General features: G+C 34.7%; 1 protein-coding gene across 1 annotated transcript in view; it reads left to right on the top strand.

Annotated features, from left to right (window-relative positions):
• Positions 1-20,604, top strand: part of RSBN1L (round spermatid basic protein 1 like) — a 65,141-nt gene extending 44,537 nt beyond the window's left edge. The window contains exons 4-8 of the mRNA XM_030834298.2: positions 6,579-6,716; positions 8,477-8,619; positions 11,559-11,726; positions 16,523-16,631; positions 16,721-20,604. Of these exons, the coding sequence (XP_030690158.1) occupies positions 6,579-6,716; positions 8,477-8,619; positions 11,559-11,726; positions 16,523-16,631; positions 16,721-17,362 (1,200 nt within the window). The 3' untranslated portion in view covers positions 17,363-20,604. The remainder of the gene's footprint in view (positions 1-6,578; positions 6,717-8,476; positions 8,620-11,558; positions 11,727-16,522; positions 16,632-16,720) is intronic.
• Positions 20,605-25,784: the final 5,180 nt, after the last annotated feature.

The following is a 25,784-nucleotide window of genomic DNA, read 5'->3' as shown; positions in this document are numbered from 1 at the left end:
AATTTAATTTTTTAACTGCATCAGAAAACTGATAGTATGATGAATGTTTACTGAAGCCAAATACAGTAATTTCACGTCAAGCGTCATCAGGATGTGAGATTTTCCAGATTAGTGGTTTTTCTAGATAATGGAAGCATACAGTTGTAAGGACCAAGATTTATCCTTTTCCTGAGCATATACAACATAACTTATCTCTTTATTTTCAGTCTAGGCTTGTCATTATGATATTATAATATTGATGACCTAGGGGAGCAGCAGCTGTGCTTACCTCTTGCCCCTCCTTCCTCTTCTAAACTTGTGGTTTCTTATCCTTTATGATTTTAGATGTTAGTTAGAATTATGCCTAGTGTAGAAACATGTATGTAAGAAGAGTATCCTGTGAATCATGGCCTTTGTGACAGTAATTTTGACTATTTAGAGATTCTTTCAACTCTTATCTGTTTCCTTCTCCCATCCCACTGCTTTTGAGTTGTAATTGTTGGATAGATTATTTTTGGAGAATTGAGGCTTTTTTCCTTATGATTATTATAGGTTTACTTTTATTCCATGTAATAGAGGAAACTGGATTATTTGCTATATAATATTGCCGTATAATAGGTATCGCATAATAAAAGGTGTACTATTTACTTTTTTGTGAAAAGTGTGTGGATTATATTCTTGTAATTTTTTTTACCAACTTAAGTGGTATCTATATGGTTCATCAAGAAGTATATACTTTTTGAATTTGAATACATTGTTATGTGTAGTTTTCCATTTTTGAAACATTAAATTAATGGTTCAGACTGATGTAGTATATGTTTCAGGTATTGGGTTATTAATCTAGAAAGTTGTATTAAATGGTACGTAATTAAAAGTTACATTACAGTGTGTTTGTTTATTTTAATTGGGGGATAGTTGATTTATAATATATTAGTTTTAGGTGACAAGGTCAGAATTTTTATAGATTATACTCCATATAAAGTTAAAAAATATTGGCTATATTCCCTGTGCTGTACATTATATCCTTGTACCTTATTTATTTTATACATAGTAGTTTGTACTTCTTAACTCCCTGCCCCTGTCTTGCTCCTCCCTCCTCCCCCCTTCCCCCTCCCCCTCCGTACAGGTAACCACTAGTTTGTTTCTATATCTGTGAGTCTGTTTCTCTTTTGTTATATTCATCCATTTTACTTTTTAGATTCCATATATAAGTAATAATACACAGTATTAATCTTTCTTTGTCTGACTTATTTCACTTAGCATAATATTCTCCAGGTCCATCCATGTTGTTGCAAATAGCAAAATTTCATTCTTTTTTATGGCTAAATAGTATTCCATTGTATGTATATACCACATCTTTTTTTTTTTAAACTCATCCTGTGAATCTGTTGTCTTCTGCTTTTACATAATATTCATTAATTGTTTAATCTCCTCAATACGTGAATTTATGGCCATTTTTCTAATCCCTAATGATTACTTGTATAGTATAGGTCCTTTTTTATTTTGTTCAGTCCTGGTCCTGTTTTTTGTTTTTGTTTTTTTAAATTTTATTTATTTACTTTTGGCTGTGTTGGGTCTTCGTTTCTGCATGAGGGCTTTCTCCAGTTGCGGCAAGTGGGGGCCACTCTTCATCGCGGTGCATGGGCCTCTCACTATCGTGGCCTCTCTTGTTGTGGAGCATAGGCTCCAGACACGCAGGCTCAGTAGTTGTGGCTCACGGGCCCGGTTGCTCTGCGGCACATGGGATCTTCCCAGACCAGGGCTCGAACCCATGGCCTCTGCATCGGCAGGCAGACTCTCAACTGCTGCGCCACCAGGGAAGCCCTATACCACATCTTTGTTATCCATTCATCTGTTGTTGGACACTTGGATTGCTTTTATATCTTGGCCATTGTAAATAATGCTGCTGTGAACATTGGGGTGCATATATCTTTTTGAATTAGTGTTTTCATTTTCTTCAGATATATACCTAGGAGTGAAATTGCTGGATTGTATGGTAGTTCTGTTTTTAGTTTTTTTGTTGTTTGTTTTTTGTTGTTTTTTGCGGTACGCGGGCCTCTCACCGCTGCGGCCTCTCCCGCTGAGGAGCACAGGCTCCGGACGCGCAGGCCCAGCGGCCATGGCTCACGGGTCCAGCGGCTCCGCGGCACATGGGATCCTCCCAGACCGGGGAACGAACCCGTGTCCCCTGCATCGGCAGGCAGACTCCCAACCGCTGTGCCACCTGGGAAGCCCTGTTTTTAGTTTTTTGAGGAAACTCCATACTGTTCTCCATAGCAGCTGTACCAATTTACATTCCCATCAACAGTGTACTGGGTTCCCTTCACATCCTTTCCAACATTTGTTATTTTTGATCTTTTTGATGATAGCCATTTTGACGGGTGTGAAGTGATATTTCATTGTGGTTTTGATTTACATTTTCCTGATGATTAGTGATGTTGAGCATCTTTTCACGTGCCTGTTGGCCATCTGTATGTCTTCTTTGGAAAAGTGTCTATTCAGGTCTGCCCGTTTTTTAATTGAGTTATACTGTATTTTAAAATTCAGGTTACTTTCACAAGCTAAGATTTTGATTAATTTTTTTTTTTTTTTTGGCGGTACGCGGGCCTCTCACTGCTGTGGCCTCTCCCGTTGCGGAGCACAGGCTCCGGACGCACAGGCCCAGCAGCCACGGCCCACTGGCCCAGCCGCTCCGCGGCACGTGGGATCTTCCCGGACCGGGGCACGAACCCGCGTCCCCTGCATCGGCAGGCGGACCCTCAACCACTGCGCCACCAGGGAAGCCCTAATTTAATTTTTAAAATTTAGTTTTAAATTTATTTATATCCATCCTATTGAGTCGTCAGATTCTTATCTTTAATATTTGAAGAATGAATGTCTTAGAAGAAAATTGCTGTTTTGTTTTAAACCTGATAGGTAAGTATATGTAATTTATATAGAGACCATACTTAGTGGAATATATCTGTGTTGTGGGTTTTTTTGTTTTTTTTTTTTCCTACACTGCGTGGCTTGCGAGATCTTTGTTTCCCAGCCAGGGATTGAATCCGGGCCCTTGCCAGTGAAAGAGTGTGGAGTCCTAATCACTGGACCACCAGGGAATTCCCTATCTGTGGTTTTAATAGTGGACAAACAGAATGTACTTTACAGTTGTAGCACATTTTGGTGAAAAGGGGAGAGAATTGTGCTTTTATTTTATTATAGCAAATTATGTGTTTAAGTGAATTTACATATAGTATATATGTATTTTGCCATGAGGTGACCAGAACTATGAAGATTCAAATACCATATTTAAGGTTATAATCCAACAAATAGAGTTTGTATAACTTTACTCTTTAAAATTCAGTTTCTCCCAAATATCCTTTGAAATATTTATGAATTTTAATAGGGTATACTTTAAAAAAAAATCATCAAAAGATATAGCCTCCTTTTAGGTAGCCTCAAAATAGACATAGGAGAGGAGGAAAAGTCAAATTTGTTTTAATTTAGTCTATTGTGTTAAAATTTCTAATATTTAGACGTGTTTTATTTTATTTTACTTGTAAACAAAGAACAACATTTGTAAACTTGGAAATTAATGTAAAGGAGTAATTTGAATGAAATGATATGGCTAGGTCAGTAATGTTCTCTTCAATCAGTGAAATGATCATTCCAACGTAAAATAGCAACATCTGGTTAAATCAAAGTTAGTTAAGTACTTAAGTTATAAGTCTTTAATACTACCACCCAAGAAGCTTTACCCATTTTTTCTGTTACTAAACGATACATGTTTTTACTTAACATTTAAACACAGAAATTTTACTCTAAGAGGGCTGAATGTTAAACTTGTTAATAACTAGTTCTGTTTTTTTTTTTTTTTAATATTTATTTATTTGGTTGTGTCGGGTCTTAGCTGTGTCACGCAGGCTCCTTTAGTTGCGGCTTGAGGGCTCCTTAGTTGCGGTTCGCCTCCTCCTTAGTTGCAGCAGGCGGGCTCCTTAGTTGTGGCATGCAAACTCTTAGTTGTGGCATGCATGTGGGATCTAGTTCCCTGACCAGGGATTGAACCCAGGCCCCCTGCATTGGGAGCGAGCAATCTTAACCACTGCGCCACCAGGGAAGTCCTACTAGTTCTGTTTTTTTGATTATTAATTGTATTTATCCCTTCTCTATAGTTAAATACTGTTATGGTAGGGTTTTTGTTTGTTTTTTTTTTAGAATGGAAGTAGTTAATTGAATTGCATGGCAACCACTATGTAGAACTCCAAAATCTATTTCAGTTATTTGAGAAATGAGTTATTTCATGTTTTTGCCTATTAAATAAACTGTTATAATTTCAGACTTTACATTTCCTCAGAGTAGATTGTCTCTGACTCCTAAATCCTAACATTCATATTAAAGAGCATTCTTTCTTTCTTGGTGTATCTTTTGTATGCATGTATTTAGTTCTTGCACATACTCCCTTGGAAAAAAAGAGTCCAGTGGACCATATATGCGTTTGCCTTTTGCTTTAAAAGTATGTTTAAAGTACCCATTTCTTTGCGAGAGCTCATAAATTCAGTTGTGCTTAGTACTTTGGAAGGATTCCCTCCCTGAACATTCCTCCGACTGCCCTAATTATTTAGTTGATAATTGAGTCACTGCCCAAATTATTCAGCTGATCCTTGTTGATGTTGATAATTGAGTCACTGTCCAAATTATTTAGTTGATGTAGTAGAATGAACCAGCTGGAACGCAAAGACTTTCTTGATTCTGGCTTTGTTAGAACTGGTTAACGATTTAGATGAGTTATCTAAGTTTAAACAAGACAGAGAAGATTGAGGCACAGAAAATTTACTTATTTGTGTGAAGTGGAAATATTACCTAATGTGACTTGTAAGTCAAATGAATATTTCAAAGCACTTGTAAATTTGTGTTTTACAATAGAAGGTGTTTGATTTCACTGAATGGTCTTGAGGTCTCTCAAAAACACATATGACCATTTGCAGATCCAAAACTGAAGCCACAAGCTCAGAGTCACGCAACAGAATTGATATCAGTTCTTATAAATTTGCTAAATTTCAACTTGATATTTTTAGCTTTGTTAGACTGCATTACAGAAATGCATAGTGATGACTAATTTTCCTGTTGTAGTACTCTTAGTATATCTAAACATCTAAAGCCTAAATATTGTTGTAGAGTCAGATTTTAACTTTTAGCTCTCTCAGTACTGGAGATGCTAGGAACTTTTGGGAGAGAAGAAAAAGGTCAGATCATGAGTACAAAATGGGGACACAGACCCCAACTTTTTTTGTAACTTGGGGATTGGAGCAAGGTTTTATGGTTCTGAGAAGTGAATTTGTGATAGTGCATGAAAACTTAACCTTGTAATTCTGGTAAATTTATTAAGGAATTAATGTATCATTGTTATGCTGTTTTGCTTATTATGCTAAAAAATAAAATTCTCAAATGTTTTAGTCAAATGTTCTATTACGATAGAACTTTTATTGTCATGTTTTTGTTGTGGGTGGGGGCTTAAATACATTGATACAGAATACTATCTGTATCAGCTGCAATTGTGGGAATTCACCTTGTGATATGAAAATATTTTAGAGTCTGTGTCCCTGATGTGATGAAAGCTCATCCATCTGGGTTTGCCTGGTACGGGACTTTCCATTTTAAAACTGGGATAGACCCAGGCAAACTGAGACAATGTAATTTCCCTACAGTTAGTGGCCATAAAGGCTAATCCAGAGAAAAAAATAATTAGGATTTTGCTTGAAGTTTGTTTATGAAAAGAAGTTGTTTTGCTTTAAAAATACTCTTGTTTACTACTGTTAGTATATGAGGTTTCTTTGCAAGATTTAAATGTGCTTTTGAAAACTTAGGTACCAGTGATCCTTGAGGTATATAGGTTGTTTTATTTTGGTTGATATTCAAATGATACCCATTTGCTCACACTGTACAATTATTGTTTTCTTTAGCAATCCGAGGTAAATCTTTCCGGTTAAGGAAACTCAAACTCATGGAATTTAAGTGATTTCTGGAGGTCACATAGCTGGTAGATAGCAAAGGTAGACAGATTTGGGACCTAGGACTTTTGGTTCTCAAGCTCTAGTAGATTTTCATCAGAAAAATGTAAACTGGATCCTAGTTAACATGCTAAGATCATTCCTGGTGGCCTTTTGGACATACAAACTACTGGTGATGGTTAAATGCAACGTTTTCAGAGGGTCGACTTTTGAAAATTCTGACAAAAAGATATGAACCATTTAGGAAAATATAGGTACAGGAACTTCTGAATATAATTTCAGTGGCACTGTAGATCAAATAATAAACTGCTCTGTTATAAGGAGAAATTATAGTTAGTTGTCTGGAATTACGCTGTTTATCTCAACTGTATTTTCATAAGCAGTGTGTAGGAATAGCTAGAGAAGGTAAAATAGCTTGATTTTGTGCCGATCTTTTCTTTTTTCTTTTTTTTTTAAGCGCCTTATTTTTTTTACTGTTTGTGAAAGGCTTTTTTTTTGTTGTTTTGCTTGCCACACATTATGTTCTAATATTTTCAGACAACATAATTTAGTGTTATCCAGTGATAACAGGCATTATCTTATGTTTAACTTAATTAACTCCATATCCTTCAGGTAAAAAGAACGTATTCTCACGGTACTTATAGAGCTGGCCCAATGCGACAGATCAGCTTGGTGGGAGCAGTAGATGAAGAAGTGGGAGATTACTTCCCTGAGTTCCTTGACATGTTGGAAGATTCACCATTTTTAAAAGTAAGAGAAAACAATATCAAGCAGTCTAAGTTGTGGGAGTTACTTTTATGCTACTAGTGATAACAGATCATGGCTGTTTCAGAATTATAAAAACTTTGATTTCATTTGAATTATAAGGAAGGAAAGGAAGAGATGACAAAGTAGAAGTAATTCTTGTGTAGTGTTGTGTGTGTGACTTCTCAGGTACTAATTTTAATGGCAAAGCTAAGTGGTGGACCAGAAAATAACACTTGCCTGTAGCTGCCACTTTAGGAAAATAAGTTCCATCCGTTTATCAGCTTTTTATAAACTGAGTGCCAGAGGATTTAAGAGGTACAGGAAGGATGTCTACTAAATTAAAGTATTCAGGACAAGGGAATGGCAGTTTGGGTTTGTGGAAAACTGGCCTGGGAAGTTGTATAACTATTTCAATCTTGCGAGATCCTAGCTGGGTTGGGCAAGCCGTTTAAACTTTCTAGGCTTCAGTTTCCTCATCCATAAAATAAGGTATTTAAACTATGCAGCTTTAAGGCCCCTTTAAATGATTTTTAGCCAGATTCTGTTCTGGTTTTTTTTTTTTCCCCAACAGTCTCTGCATTCCAGAAAATATTTCTTCTTATGGGCAGCTGGGGCTATCCTATTGAGAGAAAAATCTCTGATCTATGTAGTTAGGTCAGTTATTTAATCAATAATTCAAAGCTAAAAATGTGACAAGATCAGTTTGTCTCTAGTATTTGCCACATAATCTGTTAAACATCTCTTCTTTTTTCACTTCTGCATGCTTAATTTTCTAGTCTATATGTGTATATATATCTTTTTCTTCCTTTTCTTTTTCACCCTACTCCATTCCCCTTTTATTTCCTTTTTTGTTCCTTTTAAACCTTTGGTTCCTTGTCTGTTTCACCCAACTAGTGACATGGAATTTGGTTGCATTTATTTTGAGTGCTATTTTAAAAACACCATCATTTAAATATTTATGTTTCAGATTTTAATTTTAAAAGCAAATGAGCTAAATGCATTCTTTCTGGAGAAATTTAATTTGACAAGCTCCCCTTTTTGGAAAGGGGGTATGGTTTTTTAAAAAATACTCATTTTGTCACCATTCCATGGATAGTGGCCCTTGGTCATTTCTCTTTTCTTTTCAAAGATGTTAATTCCTGCTTTTAGAACAGCAACCTTTTCAAGAAACTACTACACAGAAATAAATTTTGATTTTGGTTTACTTTTCCTTTTTGTTTTGTTAGGTTTTGATTATAACTAATCAGAGGTATATCCCCCCTCCCCCCCCTTTTTTTTTTTTTTGTGGTACACGGGCCTCTCACTGTTGTGGCCTCAAACCCGTGTCTCCTGCATCGGCAGGCGGACTCTCAACCACTGCGCCACCAGGGAAGGCCCACCCCCTTTTTTTTGAGGTATCCATTTTTTAAACTCAGTTGTTCATTTTTATAGATTCTCATGGAAGACACTTATTTTGCCAACTAATTAACATCATATGACCCATATATTTGGTAGAAGGAAGAATAATAAATGATAAATACAGTGAATCATACCTCTGGCAGGGTTGGGGAAGTGGGGGAAACCATCCAAGAATAATTACTCTCTTGTTATGTTTGAAATAGAATATTATGAAGGAAAATTTATGAATATATATGAATATATTTAAAATAGGTATGTATTTCAAATGTATATATGAAATTTTGTCAAGGGGACAATAGTCTTTAATGTATATTTGAAGATACATTTTAAAAATAATTAATTTCTCTGTAATTATTTGCCTCTAGTGTACACTGCCATGGGGGACACTATCTAGTCTAAAATTAGAGAGTCGAAAAGATAGTGATGATGGTCCCATCATGTGGGTACGCCCGGGAGAACAAATGATCCCTGTGGCTGATATGCCAAAGTCACCTTTCAAAAGGAAAAGGTATGTTGGATATAAATGTTTTTTGCTGGGGATGGGTATTTGTACATTGGTATGTGTATATTGTTGAAATTTGGAGGAAGAAGGAAGGGAAAATTTAGAGTGTAATTGAAATGTAGTTCAAAAATGGTAACACATGCTGATATAATTTCTTATAAGTATCAAATATAAATAAAACATGAAAAAGGTAGGCAAATGACAATAAATTGTAACTAGGAATGGAAAAAATATCATTCACAACAGAGACATAAAGTGTTTTGGAATAAATTTAATGAATATTCAGAAATAAATTTAAATAATATTCATTTTAAGAAAACTGAAACATGAAAGATATAGAATAAGATTTAAACAAATGTTTAGATCTGTGTTCTGGATTGGACAAAAATTATAGTCCTTTGGAATTTTTAGCATTACAAATGGACTTACACTTCCAGCACTGGATAAAATAATTTTAAAGTTCATAAGGAAGAATAAGTAAAGTCAGTCTAGAAAGCTGTGAAAAAGAAGGTAAGTATGAGGGGGACCTTGTCTTACTCAATATTAAAAAGTACTATGAAGCTCAAAAAGATCATTGGAATAGGATAGAGTACACAAACAGATCAAAGTATATTGGGAACTTAATAATGAGATAAGTGGGAAAAGAAAAATTTATTTAATGAATAATGCTGGCATAAATGGGAGTCCATTTGGAGGAAAACAAAGCCATAACCCCAGTGTTATACAAGAAGTAAGGGATTTGAACATAATAAGTAAAAAATAAAAATATTAGAATAAAATGCTTAAGCTTAGGAGAGATCTTCCTAAGCAAAGATTAAAAGATACAATGATAATACTATTTGTGAGAGAAAAGACATCAACAACAAAGTTCAAAACTATGATAGACTGGACTAAAACATTTGTAACATGTGACAGACTAAAGTTAGTATACAAAGAGCATTTCTAAATTGAGAAGAAAAATGTAGAACAACCCAATAGAAAAATAGGCCCCAGGTAGTCGATTGTATATTAAATATATATTAAAAGAATTATGAGATACTATTTTTACCTATTACATTGGCAAAAATTATTAACAGAGCGAGTATATTACAGGCTGGTAGGTACGTGAGGAAACAACGTAATATATATTATTGGTCTATGGGTGAGCTTCTGTAATCATTTTTTAGAAGTAATCTAAAATAGCTCATAAAGTTTAACATATGTATACTCCTTGAACCAGGACCCCTATTTTTGGGAATTTGTCCCAAGAAATAAAAGCACTAAAGGTAAATGTATAAGAATGTTAATTGCAGCATTTATCATATTGAGATAAATTTTAAAATGGTCTGAATGTCCATTAACAGGAGAACGGTTGAATACATTTTGGTACATTCCTGTTAAAGAATGTGGTGAAATAGTTAATTTCATAATATGAAATTTTGTCTGTTGAGCTGGATATCCATGGTACTTGAAAAGAGCAAAATGTAGAGTGTATGTCCAGTATGATTCTATTTTTATGAAAAGTATATTTATGTAAGCACAGAGAAAAGTGTAGAAGAATGTACACTAGCGTAACATTGATGGGAATGGAGTGGGTGATCCTGGGGGAGATAATCCTTTTTTTAGATGTCTAAAGATGGTCTCACTAGTTATAAATTTAAGAAGAAAAAACAGAACAGGGAGAAATGGTCATAGAGTAAAATGTAGGTTATATGAGAGCAGGGACAATGTTGTGCTTGTTACTAATGTGTCTCTAGCACCTAAACAGAGTGTGTTTAATAAATAAATTTTGGTTCAGTGAAATTTTTACAAGTTAAATTTTAAGTTGGTAGTAAATGGTAAACTTGGTGTATATCTCAGTGATTCTTAATTTGGATTTACAAATCATTTTAAGAATCTGAAAGACTCTCCCTAGAATAATGCAGATATATACAAACTTTTACATGTAATTTAAGGGAGTTCACCAGCCCCTTGAGGAACTTGTAATCCTCAGGGATTACAATCCATGGTATATGTGGTCATTTCACATCAGGTTATATATAGTCTGACCAACTAATGACAACAGTGCCCTAGGCACTGTGCCAAATGCTTTAATAAGGTCTTAATTCATTAGAATGTGGTATAATGAGGTGAGACTTGGTTTGAAAGCCTGTTAGCTTTCCACAGAAAGCAACATCATCATCTAGCTTTCTAATACCTGTAAAACATTAATCACAAACAGCAAAAAAGTATGTTAAAGCATTGTGTGTGTGTCTGTGTGAAAGTTTATATAAAACTGTAAGACAAGAGTGCACAAAGAGTAGTAAAGTAGTAGAGTTTGAGGGTGGGAAGTTAGAGAACCAAAAAGGAAGAGTGACCCTAGGGGACAGACTAGGATGAGACGAAAAAATAATGGGGGCAATCCTGATTTGTCTCTGGAAGCAACAGAAAAATCATACAGGGAGATAAATAAGATGATGACTCCCAAAATAAATTCTTCTCACCCAGTTCCCCTTCTGCAGCAAAATTGGAGAGGGTTTCTGCAGTGAGTGAGGCCAAGTAGGCAGCAGCTTCTGTATGCATATGGATTCTAGAAGGTGAGCGGTGGAGGAGAGGCCCAGTGGGAGATGTCTGTCCTCCAGGGTGGAGCTAAAGTGTTTTTTTCCCCTTACCTCCAATAAACCGTGCATGTTTTATGGAAGCACTTATTGCCTAGTGTTTTCTTGCTGTTTATTTTTTGGTCTATCTCTCACTAGAATATAAACTACGAGAGTAAGGAACTTGTCTGTCTTATTCACTACTGTCTTGTTCAGTAGCTCCAGTGCTTAGATAGTGCCTGACACAGAGTAGGTGTTCTGTAACTATTAATGAGTTTAAAAAGTTAAACCTGTCAATACATCAGTACAAATGTTTGAAGGCAATTAAGCCTTAATATGCATAAGCCTGCCTCTCTCTGTTTCTTTATATATATAATTTTGTTTTAACAGAACTACCAATGAGATAAAAAACCTGCAGTACCTACCTCGAACTAGTGAGCCTCGTGAGATGCTCTTTGAAGACAGAACAAGAGCTCATGCAGATCATATAGGACAAGGTTTTGAACGACAGACTACAGCTGCTGTTGGAGTGTTGAAGGCTGTGCACTGTGGAGAGTGGTATATATTAACTACTGCTATTTAATGGCTTCTAAAATTTTTCTTGGGAAGTTTTTCAGTAATTCTTCTTACTGTGGGGGAAAAAGTTTCATTTTCCCCTGTATTTGGATATCCTAGTTGTATAATTGTACTAAAGAAGATTTTCATTTGCTAGAATCTAGATTTTATCTTTTGGGCTTGACTGCAGTAGTTTCATTTTTTACGTGACTAGAGTTGAAAACAGTTGTCTTACCTAAGGTAATGGAAAACCTAAGGTTCACTTGGTGCTTATTGTATGCCCATTTACAAATGTTCAGTTAATTTTCTCTACTTTTAGGCCCGTATTTATTGCACAAAAGGGAGACTAAGGCTCCGGACTATCAAGTAATGTTGTCATAGTCATACAGTTAACAAGTGGCAGAGCTGAGTCTGATTTCAGAACTGACTCCAGATTCTTGTGTTTTTTCTTGATACTGTTTTAACTTGCTATCTTTCTAAGGTTTGGTATCTACTAAGTGTTTGTTTACCTTACTATATTAATTTTTTCTGGCTTTGGTTGTAAGTTTCACTGACTCTTTTGATAGATTAGAAAAATGGATAATTTTCTTAATGAAAATGGATAATATACTTAGAGGTGGTCATCCCATATGTTAAAAAATTTTTCATTTATTAAAATGATAAAACCCATAGGGCAAAGCTATATTTATACTGTAAGATAACTTTGCTCAATTAGGTTTTGTTTTCAAATTGACTATTGTTTGGGTATGAAACTTAAGATGGAATATGCTGTTTTGCTTATTAAATCAGTTGAATTAGATACTAAGTATGTAAGAAATTTTTCTAAGTAAAAAGAAACTGTTTTTAATTCTGAAAGTATAAAATGTCAGTATTGTTGCATAGATTCCTAAGATGTTGTGAAAAATATTGCCTGTATTTTTGTACAAGGAAATTTTTTCAGGGGCTGTGAATACAAGATTGACCCTTTGTTCAAAAGGGAAAATTTAAAGTAATATTTTATAAATTAATACTGAATGGAGAGGCCACTGTAAACTGACCTTCTTTCTTAACATAAATGAAGCTTTATCAATTTCAGATATACAAAGTAACTAGTACTGAACTAACCCTAAGAGGTCCTTAGGAAAATGACATTAACAGTTTATAATTCAATAATAATAATTTATAATTGTGTTTAAGTTAAATGGTAATTATCAAATATCTGTGGTTGTTCTCATATAGTTTCTAACATAATCTGGTTTAAAATACTAATTTTGTCAAAGAGTAAAGGCGATGTATCTCTTTGGAAATCATTACAACAACCCCCTGTTTCAAATTAATGAGATTTTTATTGAATGTTTGGTATAAAGGATTTAAGAGTGGCATCAAAATTTATTTAGGGTGAACTCTGATTTATAGATAGTATTTGTTAAAGTTAGCCATATAGTTACATTTTTTTTTCAGAGATAAATATTCTTGCTTCTTGGCCTTAACTTTGTTTAAATCTCTCTTAAGCTCCTTTAAATTATTGTTGGTTTATGCTTGCTTCTCCACTTTATATGTTATTTGATGTTAGAGATTGTGTCCTGTCCTTCACAGGTCCATCATAGTTCCCTATGAATAGTTACTGAATGAATAGTTACTGAATGAAAAGACACTTGAAGCTAACAATTTCACAGTGAAAAAGACTGTTGCCAAAGTATGAATATATTAGGTGGCCAGATTTAATTTGAGACAGATTTTGGAATGAGATGTTGCTAGCTGTGAGTTTTCTCAGTATTGTAAAATACAGTTTGCTTTCTATACCAATGCTGCTTTAATCTCTTAGTATTAAAGATGGTAAGAAAATAATTTGGTTGATGCTTTAAGAGGGTTTCATGGCTCTGATGCAAACGTGGTCTATGATCCCTTTATTGTTATTCCTTGTTGTTAAATTAAGCTATACTAAGGAAATTGGTGCTTTCTCTTAGTGTTCTCCTTATCTTAGTGTTTTGAGTTCTGCTCTTTTTCTCAAGGAGACATTAGGCGTTAGAGTATTAGATTCTTTTTTTCATTAATTAATTAATTTTTTTATTTATTATTTTTGGCTCTGTTGGGTCTTGCTGCTGCACACAGGCTTTCTCTAGGTGCCCTGAGCAGGGGCTACTCTTCATTGCGGCATGTGGGCTTCTCATTGCGGTGGCTTCTCTTGTTGTGGATCACAGGCTCTAGGCATGCAGGCTTCAGTAGTTGTGGCTCACCGGCTCTAGAGCACAGGCTCAGTAGTTGTGGCGCACGGGCTCATTGCTCCATGGCGTGTGGGATCTTCCCAGATCATGGCTTGAACCCGTGTCCCCTGCATTGGCAGGCAGATTCTTATCCACTGCGCCACCAGGGAAGTCCAAGATTCTTGACTTTATCTTAGAGCCAGGCTTAACACCAATTTGAGATAAAGGACTGGGATTGATTGAGACTACAAAGAAATCTTAAACTAGATAGACTTGTGAAGTGTTGATGAATTTTATATCACTTTTTAGTATTAGGAAGATAGAATTCACATAGATTTATGTATTTCAGGTTGCTTCTTGAAATCCAGTTTTTTGAAAAATCAACTATGGAAGTATAATTTGTATTCAGTAATACACACTCTTGTTATAAGTGTACAGTTTGATGTATTTTGACAAATTTATACAGCCATGTTACCATTACCACGACTAAAATATAGAATATTTTGTTTCCTTCATATACCTTGGCAGTTAATCTCCCCCCATTCGTACCCCAGCTCCAGACATCTATAAAATCTATTTTCTTTCTTTATAGGTTAGTATTGCCTAGTCTAGAATCTCATTTAAATAGAATCATATGTTGCCTGACTTCTTTCACTCAGCATAATGTTTTTGACACTCATCTATATTGTTATGTGTATTAGTAGTTCATTCCTTCGTGTTGCTGAGTGGTATGTCATTGTATAGATACATCACAATTGATTTATCCATTCACCTGATGTTAGAGATTTGAATTGTTTCCAGTTTGGGGTTTTTATGAATAAAGCTCTTATGAACATTCCCTTTCAAGCCTTTGTGTGCACATAAAATTTCATTTCATTTCAGTAAATACATAGAAATGGAATTACAGGGTCTTAGAGTAAGAAAAAATAATTGTGTATAGAGATAGTTCTAAGTCTACAAAAGAAGTATTAGAATTTATCTAAGTCACAAGATAAGACAACATTGAAAAGTCACTTGTATATATTTTAATTCTATATATTAGCAATAAACACTTTGAAACATTTTCAAAATGAAAAGAAAAAATAATGCCAGCTTATAAAAACATAAAATTATACCTGCTATGTAATGTGTAAGAACTTTCAATAGTATACTGCCATCTCTCCCTGCTCCCATTTATGGCCTTTGTGCTAATTATTATTAATACATTTTGCTTTATGTGTGCTATAACCATACCCCCAAATATGTTGCTTTCTTTGGCATTAAGGAATTATTTCTGAAGAGATTTTTAAGATGAGAATAAAATATCTTTCATATTTACTATTACTTGCACCCTCCATTCCTTTGAATAGATCTGCATTTTCATCTAAATATCATTTTCCTTCAGCCTGAAGAAGTTCTTTAACATTCTTTGTTGTACTGGTCTTCTGGTGACAGATTCTCTCAGTTTTTGTTTGTCTGAAAATGTTTTTATTTCACACTTTCTTAAGGATATTTTGGGGGTTATAGAATTCTAGACTGACTTTTTCTTTCAATACTTTAAAGATAGTGTGCTCTCTTCTGGCTTGCATTGTTTCTGATGAGAAGCCTGCAATCATTCTTACCCTCTTTCCGTGTATATTAATGTGATGCATGAGTTTTAGATTTTCTCTTTATCACTGTTTTTTTAAAATTTGGTTATGATTTCCTTGGTATGATTTCGGGGGGGGTTGGTATTTATGTTTCTTGGGATTTTATTCCAAACTCCATTTTTGAGCATCTTTTATAAACATGTATTTGTATATTCTTAATTAATTGAAGAATTTGGGGATTTTTTTTAGAATTATATTTAAAGACTCTATTAACCTCAGCAAGTAGGATGGTAACAGTTTATTTTATAAGTACTTTTCTATTGAATGTCTCTTAATTTTTAGGAGTTATTTAGGGATTTTTGGTATCATTGCAGTTATATATGTCTGTATTGAAAGAATGTATTCCCTTTCCCCTATATTTATCTCTAAATTTTATATTATATAGTATCTTTAATTTAGCACTTAATTTGTTGAAGTATTGACAACAAATTAAAGACTTTAAGTTAAAGTCTTAACTTTAAGACTAAACACTTAGTTTTTTGATTTGCATAATTAACCAATTCAGGTCAATTTAATTTTTCAAAATATGGTTACACATAGCTATAATAAAATGAGGTGAGGCTGCTCCTGGAAATCTCCACCCCTTTGCAAGAGCCCTGATGATATGTCTGCCTCCTACCCCTTAAAATTCCCTTACTCTTCTCCCTTCAGGGAGAAGGTGTTTTTAGAGCATGAGCTCTCCCTTCTCCATTCCTTGATTAATGAATAAAGTTTCTGCTCTGCTATACGAAAACGTGTGTGTGTGTGTGTGTGTGTGTGTGTGTGTGTGTGTGTAAATAATAAAATGAGTTGTTTGTATCCATATTTAGGTTGAAACTCGTGGTGTTATCCCTTTGTTTAAATATGTAAAGTGGTCTTCTAATTACAGTTCATTTCTAAGATAATACTTTGGTGTTGACCATAAACTTTTTTTGCTTTGAATTTAATAAGGACTTAGCAGAGTGAAACATTAATGGCAGACTCTTCATTATCTCATGTTCTTTTTTAGGCCTGATCAACCCCGAATAACCAAAGATGTAATTTGTTTTCATGCTGAAGATTTCTTAGAAGTAGTTCAACGAATGCAGTTAGATTTACATGAACCTCCACTGTCCCAGGTATATTTTAAACTATTATTATCTTCAATTTAATTTTTATTGTGGAAAAGACTTATTGGTGTTTCTTGTTTTGTTTTGTTTTATTTTAGTGTGTCCAGTGGGTTGATGATGCAAAACTTAATCAACTGAGGAGGGAAGGCATTCGCTATGCCAGGATTCAGCTGTATGATAATGACATTTATTTTATTCCAAGGAATGTTGTTCATCAGTTCAAGACAGTTTCAGCTGTATGCAGTTTAGCATGGCATGTTCGTCTCAAGTTATATCACTCAGAGGAGGACACTGCTCAGAATACAGTTACTCATGAAACATGCACATCACCAGATTCCACATCATCAGTTCTTGGACCTCACACTGACAACATGATTTGTGCTGTAAGCAAAACCTCCTTGGATTCTGTTTTTTCAGACAAACTTCATTCTAAATATGAATTACAGCAGATTAAACATGAACCTATTGCAACTGTAAGAATCAAGGAAGAACCTGTGAATGTTTATATTCCTGAAAAGACTGGAGCACCAAATAATATGGATGGCAAGATTGTTAAAGCAAAATTGGATCATGTTCAATTTACAGAATTTAAGATTGATGTGGACTCTAAATTTGAAAATAGCAACAAAGATTTAAAGGAAGAAATGTGTCCTGGAAGTCTCATAAGCCTAGTTGATACAAGGCAACATAGTTCAACACATTCAAATCAAGAGAGAAAAGATGATAACATTTTGTGCTAAATTTGTATATACCATTTAATATTGTTTTTTTTCTTAAACTTAATAATGTAATAAAGATTCGTGAATTCTGAAAGCAAGCCAAGAACTTGCTCCCAAGTCTGTTACAAATTATAGTTTATGTAGCTTTGTAACATTCCTCAGTGCCTGTCCATAACTGTGAAGTATCAAAGCATTTAGGGCCAGATGCACTGTAAACATTGCAGGTTTAAACAAAAGGAGTCTTTAAAAAAATCATTTGAGTTGGAGTTGTAGGTTTTAGAATAGAGCTGACATTAACATATATATATATATATATTTTGTAATATGAGCCAGAATTCTTTTTTGACAATTTAAGGCTTTTCCATAGAGCTTATTTATACCGATTTTTTCTTCATTTTAAATGTGTCAGCACTGTAGTGTAAATAGCTTTAAAAAAACCTTTTTAGTGTGATTTATACTGAAATGTGAGCCACTTAATAAAGGTTCATAATAATATGTTTTCTGTTGGGTCTGCAAAAAAACCCCACCAAACTGACAATTCAGTTAAATCATTTATTTGATCTATTATGTTTCTGCTGGTCTATCCACTTAGAGTGCTAATGGAGTGCAAATGTATGTATTCAAATCTTGTGAATATTTAAATTCCCCACACTGTGCAAGCATTTTTAAAACCAAGGTTCAGTTATGAAAGCATATTTATATGTGTGTGTGTATGTATGGGAATATATATATATGTTATCATATTTTGCATAACTTCTTAAATTGCTGAATAAGATGAATATGTGAAACTTCCTATGCTCGCTGGAATACATTTTTAAATATTTATATTCAACATTAAGAGAGCAGCTTAGGTAATAGAATCAATTTTATAAGTTGGGAGAAACAAGGTCTGTTAGTGATATTTAACCCTTTAACTAATGAAGTTATGTGACCTGATTATATAGCCCTATAACGTGAATTTTCTTTGTAGTGTATGGAATAAGAAGTTGAGAAAATTTTCTTGCTAATCAGCACCCATACTATACCTAATAGTAGCTGAGAAAAAATGTTCAGTTACAGAAAGTTTAATTCTGAGCAGTTAAAATCCTCTATTACATTTTTCTTGAGGAACAGAAGGAAAATATGGCAAATACAAAATATTAAAATAAGGGCAGTGACTTACCTGCCATATATAAAGAGATAACTAACAAAATAAGATCTGTTACCTCATCTTTCTAAGCATCCCTCTCCCTACCCTAGCAAGGTAAACAACTTAGAGTATTTTTTTCTTTTTTCAAAAGAAGCTCTAGAAAGTAAAATTGGAATAGGAAACAGGATTGCCAGTGCCTAGCTAAAGATGATTAAAACAAATCTCTTCAATAATGGACTTCAGCACCGTTTCAGATTGCTTCAACTACCGTAATTAAAAGTCAAACAAATGTCTTCAGTGTATGCTTTGATGTTAGGAACTATGCTGGTTGCAAATCTATTTTCTTTTACTTGAATTTGGTATTTTTCTGGGCTCATACTTTGGTTGATTACTTTCAAATGGGGTTCTTTGTGCTGCCTTTTGAGCTAGTGTTGCTATTCCACTTTGAGTGGTTTCTACTCCAGCCTCATTTGTGGTACCCATAAAACTGCTTATCTCTCTGGTCAGGGAGAAGCTTACTCAGAGGCATTTCATCAGGAAAAATAAACTGCAGCATTGATGTCATTTCTGGCCTCCAGTTTAAAAGGGTAGGCAAATATTGTAAGGAAATCTCAGTGGTTAGTAGAAAATCAGTATATTTGCAACATAGGAATTTTCATGACGTAAGGAAAGTATAAATCATGCAAATGTAAATAGGGATTTTGTTTTATATATTACTTAACATGCTCCTCACCACCTTTATCTTCTATTTTTAGCTAAATTTATGTATTTTCACCTACCTTTTTGGGAGACAAAAGTTTATAACAAACCAGTATTGAAAATTGAGAGAGAATGTGGTAAAAATGTTTAGGTTTTTCTTTCTTTAAGTGAAGGGTAATATATTTAACAAGGTTCGTTTTAGCTCCAGTTTTCCAGGGTCATACACATAGATGCATGAGACCATACTGCAATAAAATGTCTTTAGGGTATCCCTGCAAAATATATGAGCCTTAAACTTTTAAGTTAAAGACATACGTAAAACAACCAGAGTGGTCGCTTTTAACTGTAGTTTCCTATATAACCTATAGTCAACCTTCTCCATATTTTGAAATTTTAATTGTTTTGTAAAATGCATACATCTCTGTGGAGGTGAAATACAAGTTAGTGAACACAGATTTCAAGATACAGCCTTGTCACCTTGAGTAATGCTTACGTTCCTGTCTTATGGGTTATAATTTAAAAATTCTCTTCAGATGCAATCTGAGAAGTTGTTGGCTACGTTTGTTACATACAAATAATTTTTATTTCAATATTGTATTATATTAATGGTTTCCTAGTTAGTACATTCCAGTTCTTATCTGAACACAACTTTTTTTCTGTTATTTCCAGTTTCTTGGACCAGAATAATGAAGCACTTAAGATACAGTTTCTATGTGAACTTATACTATATAGAATAAATAGTTGTTACGTAAATTATTAAATTGCCATACAGACCTTTACAAAAAAAAAAAAAACTAAGGTACCTCAGTGGTGTCTGCTACAGTGATTTTTTTCTTTTTAATTATTTTTGTTCATATCCTTTTAGCTAAGTAATATATTCCATACTCAGGTTAGCTGGTTAGCTATCAAAAGAATTAAGCATTTGTGATATTTGGTTGAAAACTTTACTAAAGCCATATTCATTATCGTCTTTGTCACTACAGCTGTTGACCTTAAATAAAGATTAGGTTGATCTAGCACAACACTCTGTGTGTGCATGTGCCTGTGCGCGTGTATGTGTATAAGGTTATTGGAAATACTGTTTGTTTCCGCATATATTCATTTTTAATCCATTCTTTAACTTTGTGGGGGGGGTCATGGAGGGTAGGAAATATTTTATTTCTTGGATTAAGTCTTCAAGGTATTTCATTAGCGTTCCTGAGTGTAAAATAGGTTTTTCCCCAATACTTATGGCAGGTAAGATCATCTTTGTAAATAATAGATTTGCACTGTTTTGGTAAATTTGGATTCAGTTATTTTTTGGATAGTTTCATTGTCATGTAAAGCAAATATCTCAGTTCATTTTGCATTTTTAGCGAAGGTGCAGGATTTATTTTTGGAGTTTGAGAGGAATTTTCTTTGTCTTCCACCTTTCAATAAATACTAAAATTGATAACCATAATCTTTTTCCATGTTTTGTAATTATTTCCTTATATTTGACATTTTACTTTCATCTTGTCATATTTAAAAATTCTTGTCTCTATCTTCAACAGAAACCATAAGATCTTGAAAGTGATTCCAGTCTGAAAATCGTTTTTACTTTTAAAAATACCAAAAATTGACTTATGCCAACAGAGAAGAATATTAAAGATCACCTTAAACAAGGTCGCTAAACTAGTAAGGTATGGGTGCTGGGATGGCATGGTAAATTGCCTCCCTTCCCTCTAGATATGACTATTTTTATCCCAGGAGGAGAGGACAAAAGTACCATTGTTTTCAAAATACTTTTAGGCTGGTAAAAAGTGACATGATGGGTTTTATCTTTAGAGTGGTAGAACAGCTGTTTCTTAATCTTTCTTCCTTCTGTTTAACTACTTTGATATGTAAACAAAATTTTACTGGTTTTAGAATGTGCTGTTTCATTAAAGAGTTCTGTTTGATATTGGCTCTGGCAATATACCTCAGATAAGAAAATTAAGAGGACAACTCAGGAGAGGTATAACATCCTTAATCTCTGTCCTGGCTTTTCTGTTCAGTTTTTCCTGTAACCCACTGCATATTGCAGATGGGAGTGACAGCTTTCTAAAATGTTAAGCACAAGGAACCTAAAAGCAGAGATGTCTTTCCTTTTTAAGTTTACAGGCGTTGTATATCATATTTCTACTGGGAGAGCAGGGAAAGGAGGGGGAAAACATCTTGCATTTTAGGTTATCTTCCCTTCAGGATTTCAGACTCAATCAGGGAATGTGAATGACCTGAGAACAAAATGTGGGAAACAGAATTATGTTAACTAGAAATTAAAACTTACTACTCGTATGCTTTATTACCATTATCTACCTTCCAAGAATGGCACTATTAAAATATGAGAACTTTGGATCCTTCAGTACATTTTGAAGTTTAGAATTTATGCATTTATGTCTTGAAAATGTTAAATCTTTACACTTTCCTGTAAAGGTCATTGCTATTGTTCTACTGACTACTACTAAGTGTGCAGACTTGCAAGTCAACATAGTTGCAAATATTTTGCATAGTAGTGTTTAAAATTTTATTTAGACAGTTCAGTCCCCACCCAGCTGTCAAGTTTCTTCTTCAGATGAAATTTTATGTGAAAAATCTCAAGTCTGTCTTAAAAAAACCAAAAAATCTTGAGTATGACTTTTATGCTCTTTTTTCCATCTGTCTTCCTGACTGACAAAGTTCTTAGAAATCTGTCTGCTTCATTTCTCATCTCACTACAATTTCACTTTAATCCTCAAATTTAACATTTTAGCTGAAGTGATTCTCTCAATGGTCACCTTTTGACTACCAAATCCAGTGGGTGCGTTTCTTAATACTTCTGTTTAACCCCTGTAACACTTGTTATCAATCATTTACTCATTAAAGCTCTGCATGACCTGTTGTGGGGTTTTTTGTTGTTGTTGTTTTCTGTTTCTTCGGATGGCTTCTTTTACCTCTCCACCATTGTTTAAGGCAGTCTCTATGATTCTTCCCCTTAGGTCTCTAGGCTTTGTCCCTGAACTATCTTCGTGACCCCATGACTTCAGTCAGCCTTGGTTTCTCAATCTCTAATGACCCATGTAATCAAGTCTAAATTCTTCTCCCTTGCCCCCAAGAATTAGCTGTTCCATTCCCTCCTAATTTTGTTATTGCGTCACTCTCTCTCTCTCTGCAGTCATCTCATGGTAATCTGATTTCTCTATCTTTTCCTCTGTGTACAGTTGACCCTTGAACAACATGGGCTTGAACTGCGAGGGTCCACTTACACACATATTTTTCAATAAATACATACCACAGTACTATACAATCCGTTGTTGGTTGAATCTAAGAGTGTGGAACCTTGAATATGGAGGGCCGGAGGGCCAAGTGTAAAGTTATAAGTGGATTTTCGCCAGCGTCAGCGTCAGCGCTCCTAACCCCCACGTTGTTCACGCGTCAACTCTACAATATATCATGAGATTTTCTTGAGTGGACCCCAGAAATGTTTGTCTACTCTTCTTGTTATAGTAGCTGTTCACAGTCATAGTAGATGTTCATCTCACCTAGGCTCTTAAAATAGCATAACATGTTCTAGGCTGCCTGCGGCCCTCTGCCCCTACCCCCATTCCAGCCCATTACGTTACCACCAGATTAACCTTTCTAAGACAGATATGGTTGCTACTCTTAGAAATATTCCATGGCTCCAAAGAGTCTTTAAGATGTGGCCCTTCCTTTCCAGCCTTATCTACTATAATCTCTTCCATTTGATGTACTCAATTTTCAGCTTTACCAGATGGCAGTACTTGCCATTTCCTTTGTGTACTTTTAAAATTCTTTGCCTTTGCTGGGGAAAATCTCTGCCTCGTATACAACATGGTGAAATCTTACTTCTCTCTTCAAAACTCCAGTTAAACCATCTCTTCTGTGTATCTTTTACTGACCTCATCTGCTCCAACTGTTCCCTCACCTCACAGCTGATATAGATCCAATTATTTCCTCTGCTTCTTGTGTCCTTTCTTCACATCATTAACATTTGTTAAGTGTATGTCAGGCGCTAGCTAAACCATGAGTTAGAAGTTACAAATTTTCTTTATCCCTTTGTGTCCCCAATACCTAATACATAGTACACTTGGTGTTCAGTAAATATTTGAAGGAACAAAAGTTGAACCTTAACTTTATTGGGGTGGAAAAACAAATTATGTAGGTTTCTATAATTTAAAACGTCCATCTCTGACTTAATTCGTAATGTAATTCTAGAATTGCAACAGAAAGAAAAGTGGAGAAAATTAGAGCAGTGGGCACTATAAAGAGATGAAATTTCTATTTTGTACTTACTACAGCCTTATAGATAGTTTAAGAAGCTACCTATTAGATATCTAGGCCCATTGGGCAATGTGGAGAGTAAGTATTGTAAAGATAATTATACCTATAAAACTTGTTCAACTTTTTTCCCTTCAACTAGAGATACACTGAAAATTATTACAAATTAAGGATAAATTTTAACTATACCTAAAATGATAAAAATAGCAAATATAATTTTCTTCTAAATTATTTTTTATTTTTGGCTGTGTTGGGCCTTTGTTGCTGCACATGGGCTTTCTCTAGTTGGCGGCGAGTGGGGGCTACTCTGTTGTGGTGCGTGGGCTTCTCATTGCGGTGGCTTCTCTTGTTGCAGAGCACAGGCTCTAGGCGCGTGGGCTTCAGTAGCTGTGGCTCATGGGCTCAGTAGTTGTGGCTCGTGGGCTCTAGAGCACAGGCTCAGTAGTTGTGGCACAAGGGCTTAGTTGCTCCGTGGCACGTGGGATCTTCCCAGACGAGGGCTCGAACCTGTGTCCCCTGCATTGGCAGGTGGATTCCTAACCACTACGCCACCAGGGAAGCTCAGCAAATATAATTTAAGAAGCATCTTAATATCTCATAGTCTGAAGCAGAATTTAACTATTCCTAAGTCATATTTGGCAAGATAAAGTCTGGTTATCTGGTTGTCAGAGAGGCATTCTGATTACGCTTGTGTTGTTCTCCCTATTGATACTATAAATAAACATTCAAAAATTGAAAATATTGAAGCAAGATGATAACATGCACTAGTTTTCTTTGTCTTTATTCTGTTACAGGAGTGGGACAAGGACATACAGGTGGCACATTTTCACAGTCGAAGTTCTGTAAAGCCACTTCACTGGGATGATATGCTGAGGGCATTTGTAGCAGTACAGCTGTGGGTCATTAAAGGGGGATAGTACACTTGTATAATGTTGAGAAATTTCTTCACTAGTCTGTATTTCTCATCTATAAAATAGGGGGTAATACCTATTCTGTTAATTGGTGGTGAAAATTAATGACAGCACATGCCAAATGCTTACCTAGCACATTGCTTGGCATATCATAGACACTACAAACGTTAGCTTCTGATCCTGGAATTAACATAGTAAAAAGAATAGTTAGAAGAGCTGTGTGCTGGGTCACCCTAATTTCACATCTTCACATCACTTCTATGTATTCCTGTCTCTAATTTTGGGCAGAGGATAGGCATCTGGCAAGACGAAAAAGTTGCATCAAGAGGTCAAAGGTGAGGTATGGTGGAGGTAAGACATCAAAAACAAACTTCTTTCTAGTTCACTATTTTGCTCAGGGATGGCAATTCAAAATCATGTCACAGACTGTCTTTTCCTTATATAAGTGAATTACAAATTTGTGTTTGTAGTGTATAGATTATAGTGGTAGTAAATTTGCTTTATGGTGTAGGATTACCAGTATGGTTACAGTATGATTGGCTAACTTTAATATAGGGCAAGCAAAATGAAAGTAAAATATTGAAGTGTAGATCCCTCTCAAGCTTTTAATCCAGTGTTGTCTTTATGTAGCATCTGATAACTCGTATCTTCTGTTGATGCTTTCTTTTTTTTTCTTCAATAGGAAACCTATTTGTGGAAATAGCATTTGGAGTTAAACTTCTCCATTTACCAATGACCATGGGCTAATTTCATTTAATTTACCTGGGCTTTAGTTTTTCTATCATGAGGAGGTTTTTTGTTTTTTTCCTGTGTACCTTCTTTATCTAAGTCATGAATTCTAAGGACACCAATAATACTTTGAGGAAGAGTGATGTTTACTCTGCAAACATGATCAATCAAGGATAAAGGAAATCCCTTTGTTTAATGCTAAAAGAACTCTGATAATTTTCCTCTCAATAGAGAGAAATAACTTTCTTTATGATGCAGGTGCATAGTAATATGCCTGCCCCTATTTGAAAATGGCTCTATGGTTTCCTCTCCTTTTTTGGCCATCACTTCTGTTCATTAATATCAGTTCCTCTTATTTGCTGCACTGTGAAAAAGCAAAGTAGAAACCAGATGATCAAATTCTAAGGTTAATAACTCTTAAAATTACAGTAAGCTGTAGCCCACGGATGGATTTCTACTTCTTGAAGCTTTATGCAACTATTTTTCTTAATGCTTGGAAGCTCTCCATTGGTGGATTTCTGGTCATGTTTCATGTGGTAATGGATGGTGCTACCACATCTGCTTTCTGTGTTCATGAAATGTTGAATAAGTCGTGGTTCCTCTGAATATCTATTTCCTACTTTTCATATTTTTAATTGCTATAGAAAATTATTTTGTTCACATGTTGCTTTTAATCAGAATTTTTTTTTTTTATAAATTT

This window comes from Globicephala melas, chromosome 9, assembly GCF_963455315.2.
Source record: "Globicephala melas chromosome 9, mGloMel1.2, whole genome shotgun sequence".
Classification (NCBI taxonomy): Eukaryota; Metazoa; Chordata; class Mammalia; order Artiodactyla; family Delphinidae; genus Globicephala; species Globicephala melas.
The sequence above is the reverse complement of the archived record's forward strand: the minus strand, read 5'-3'. Positions and strand labels throughout refer to the sequence as shown.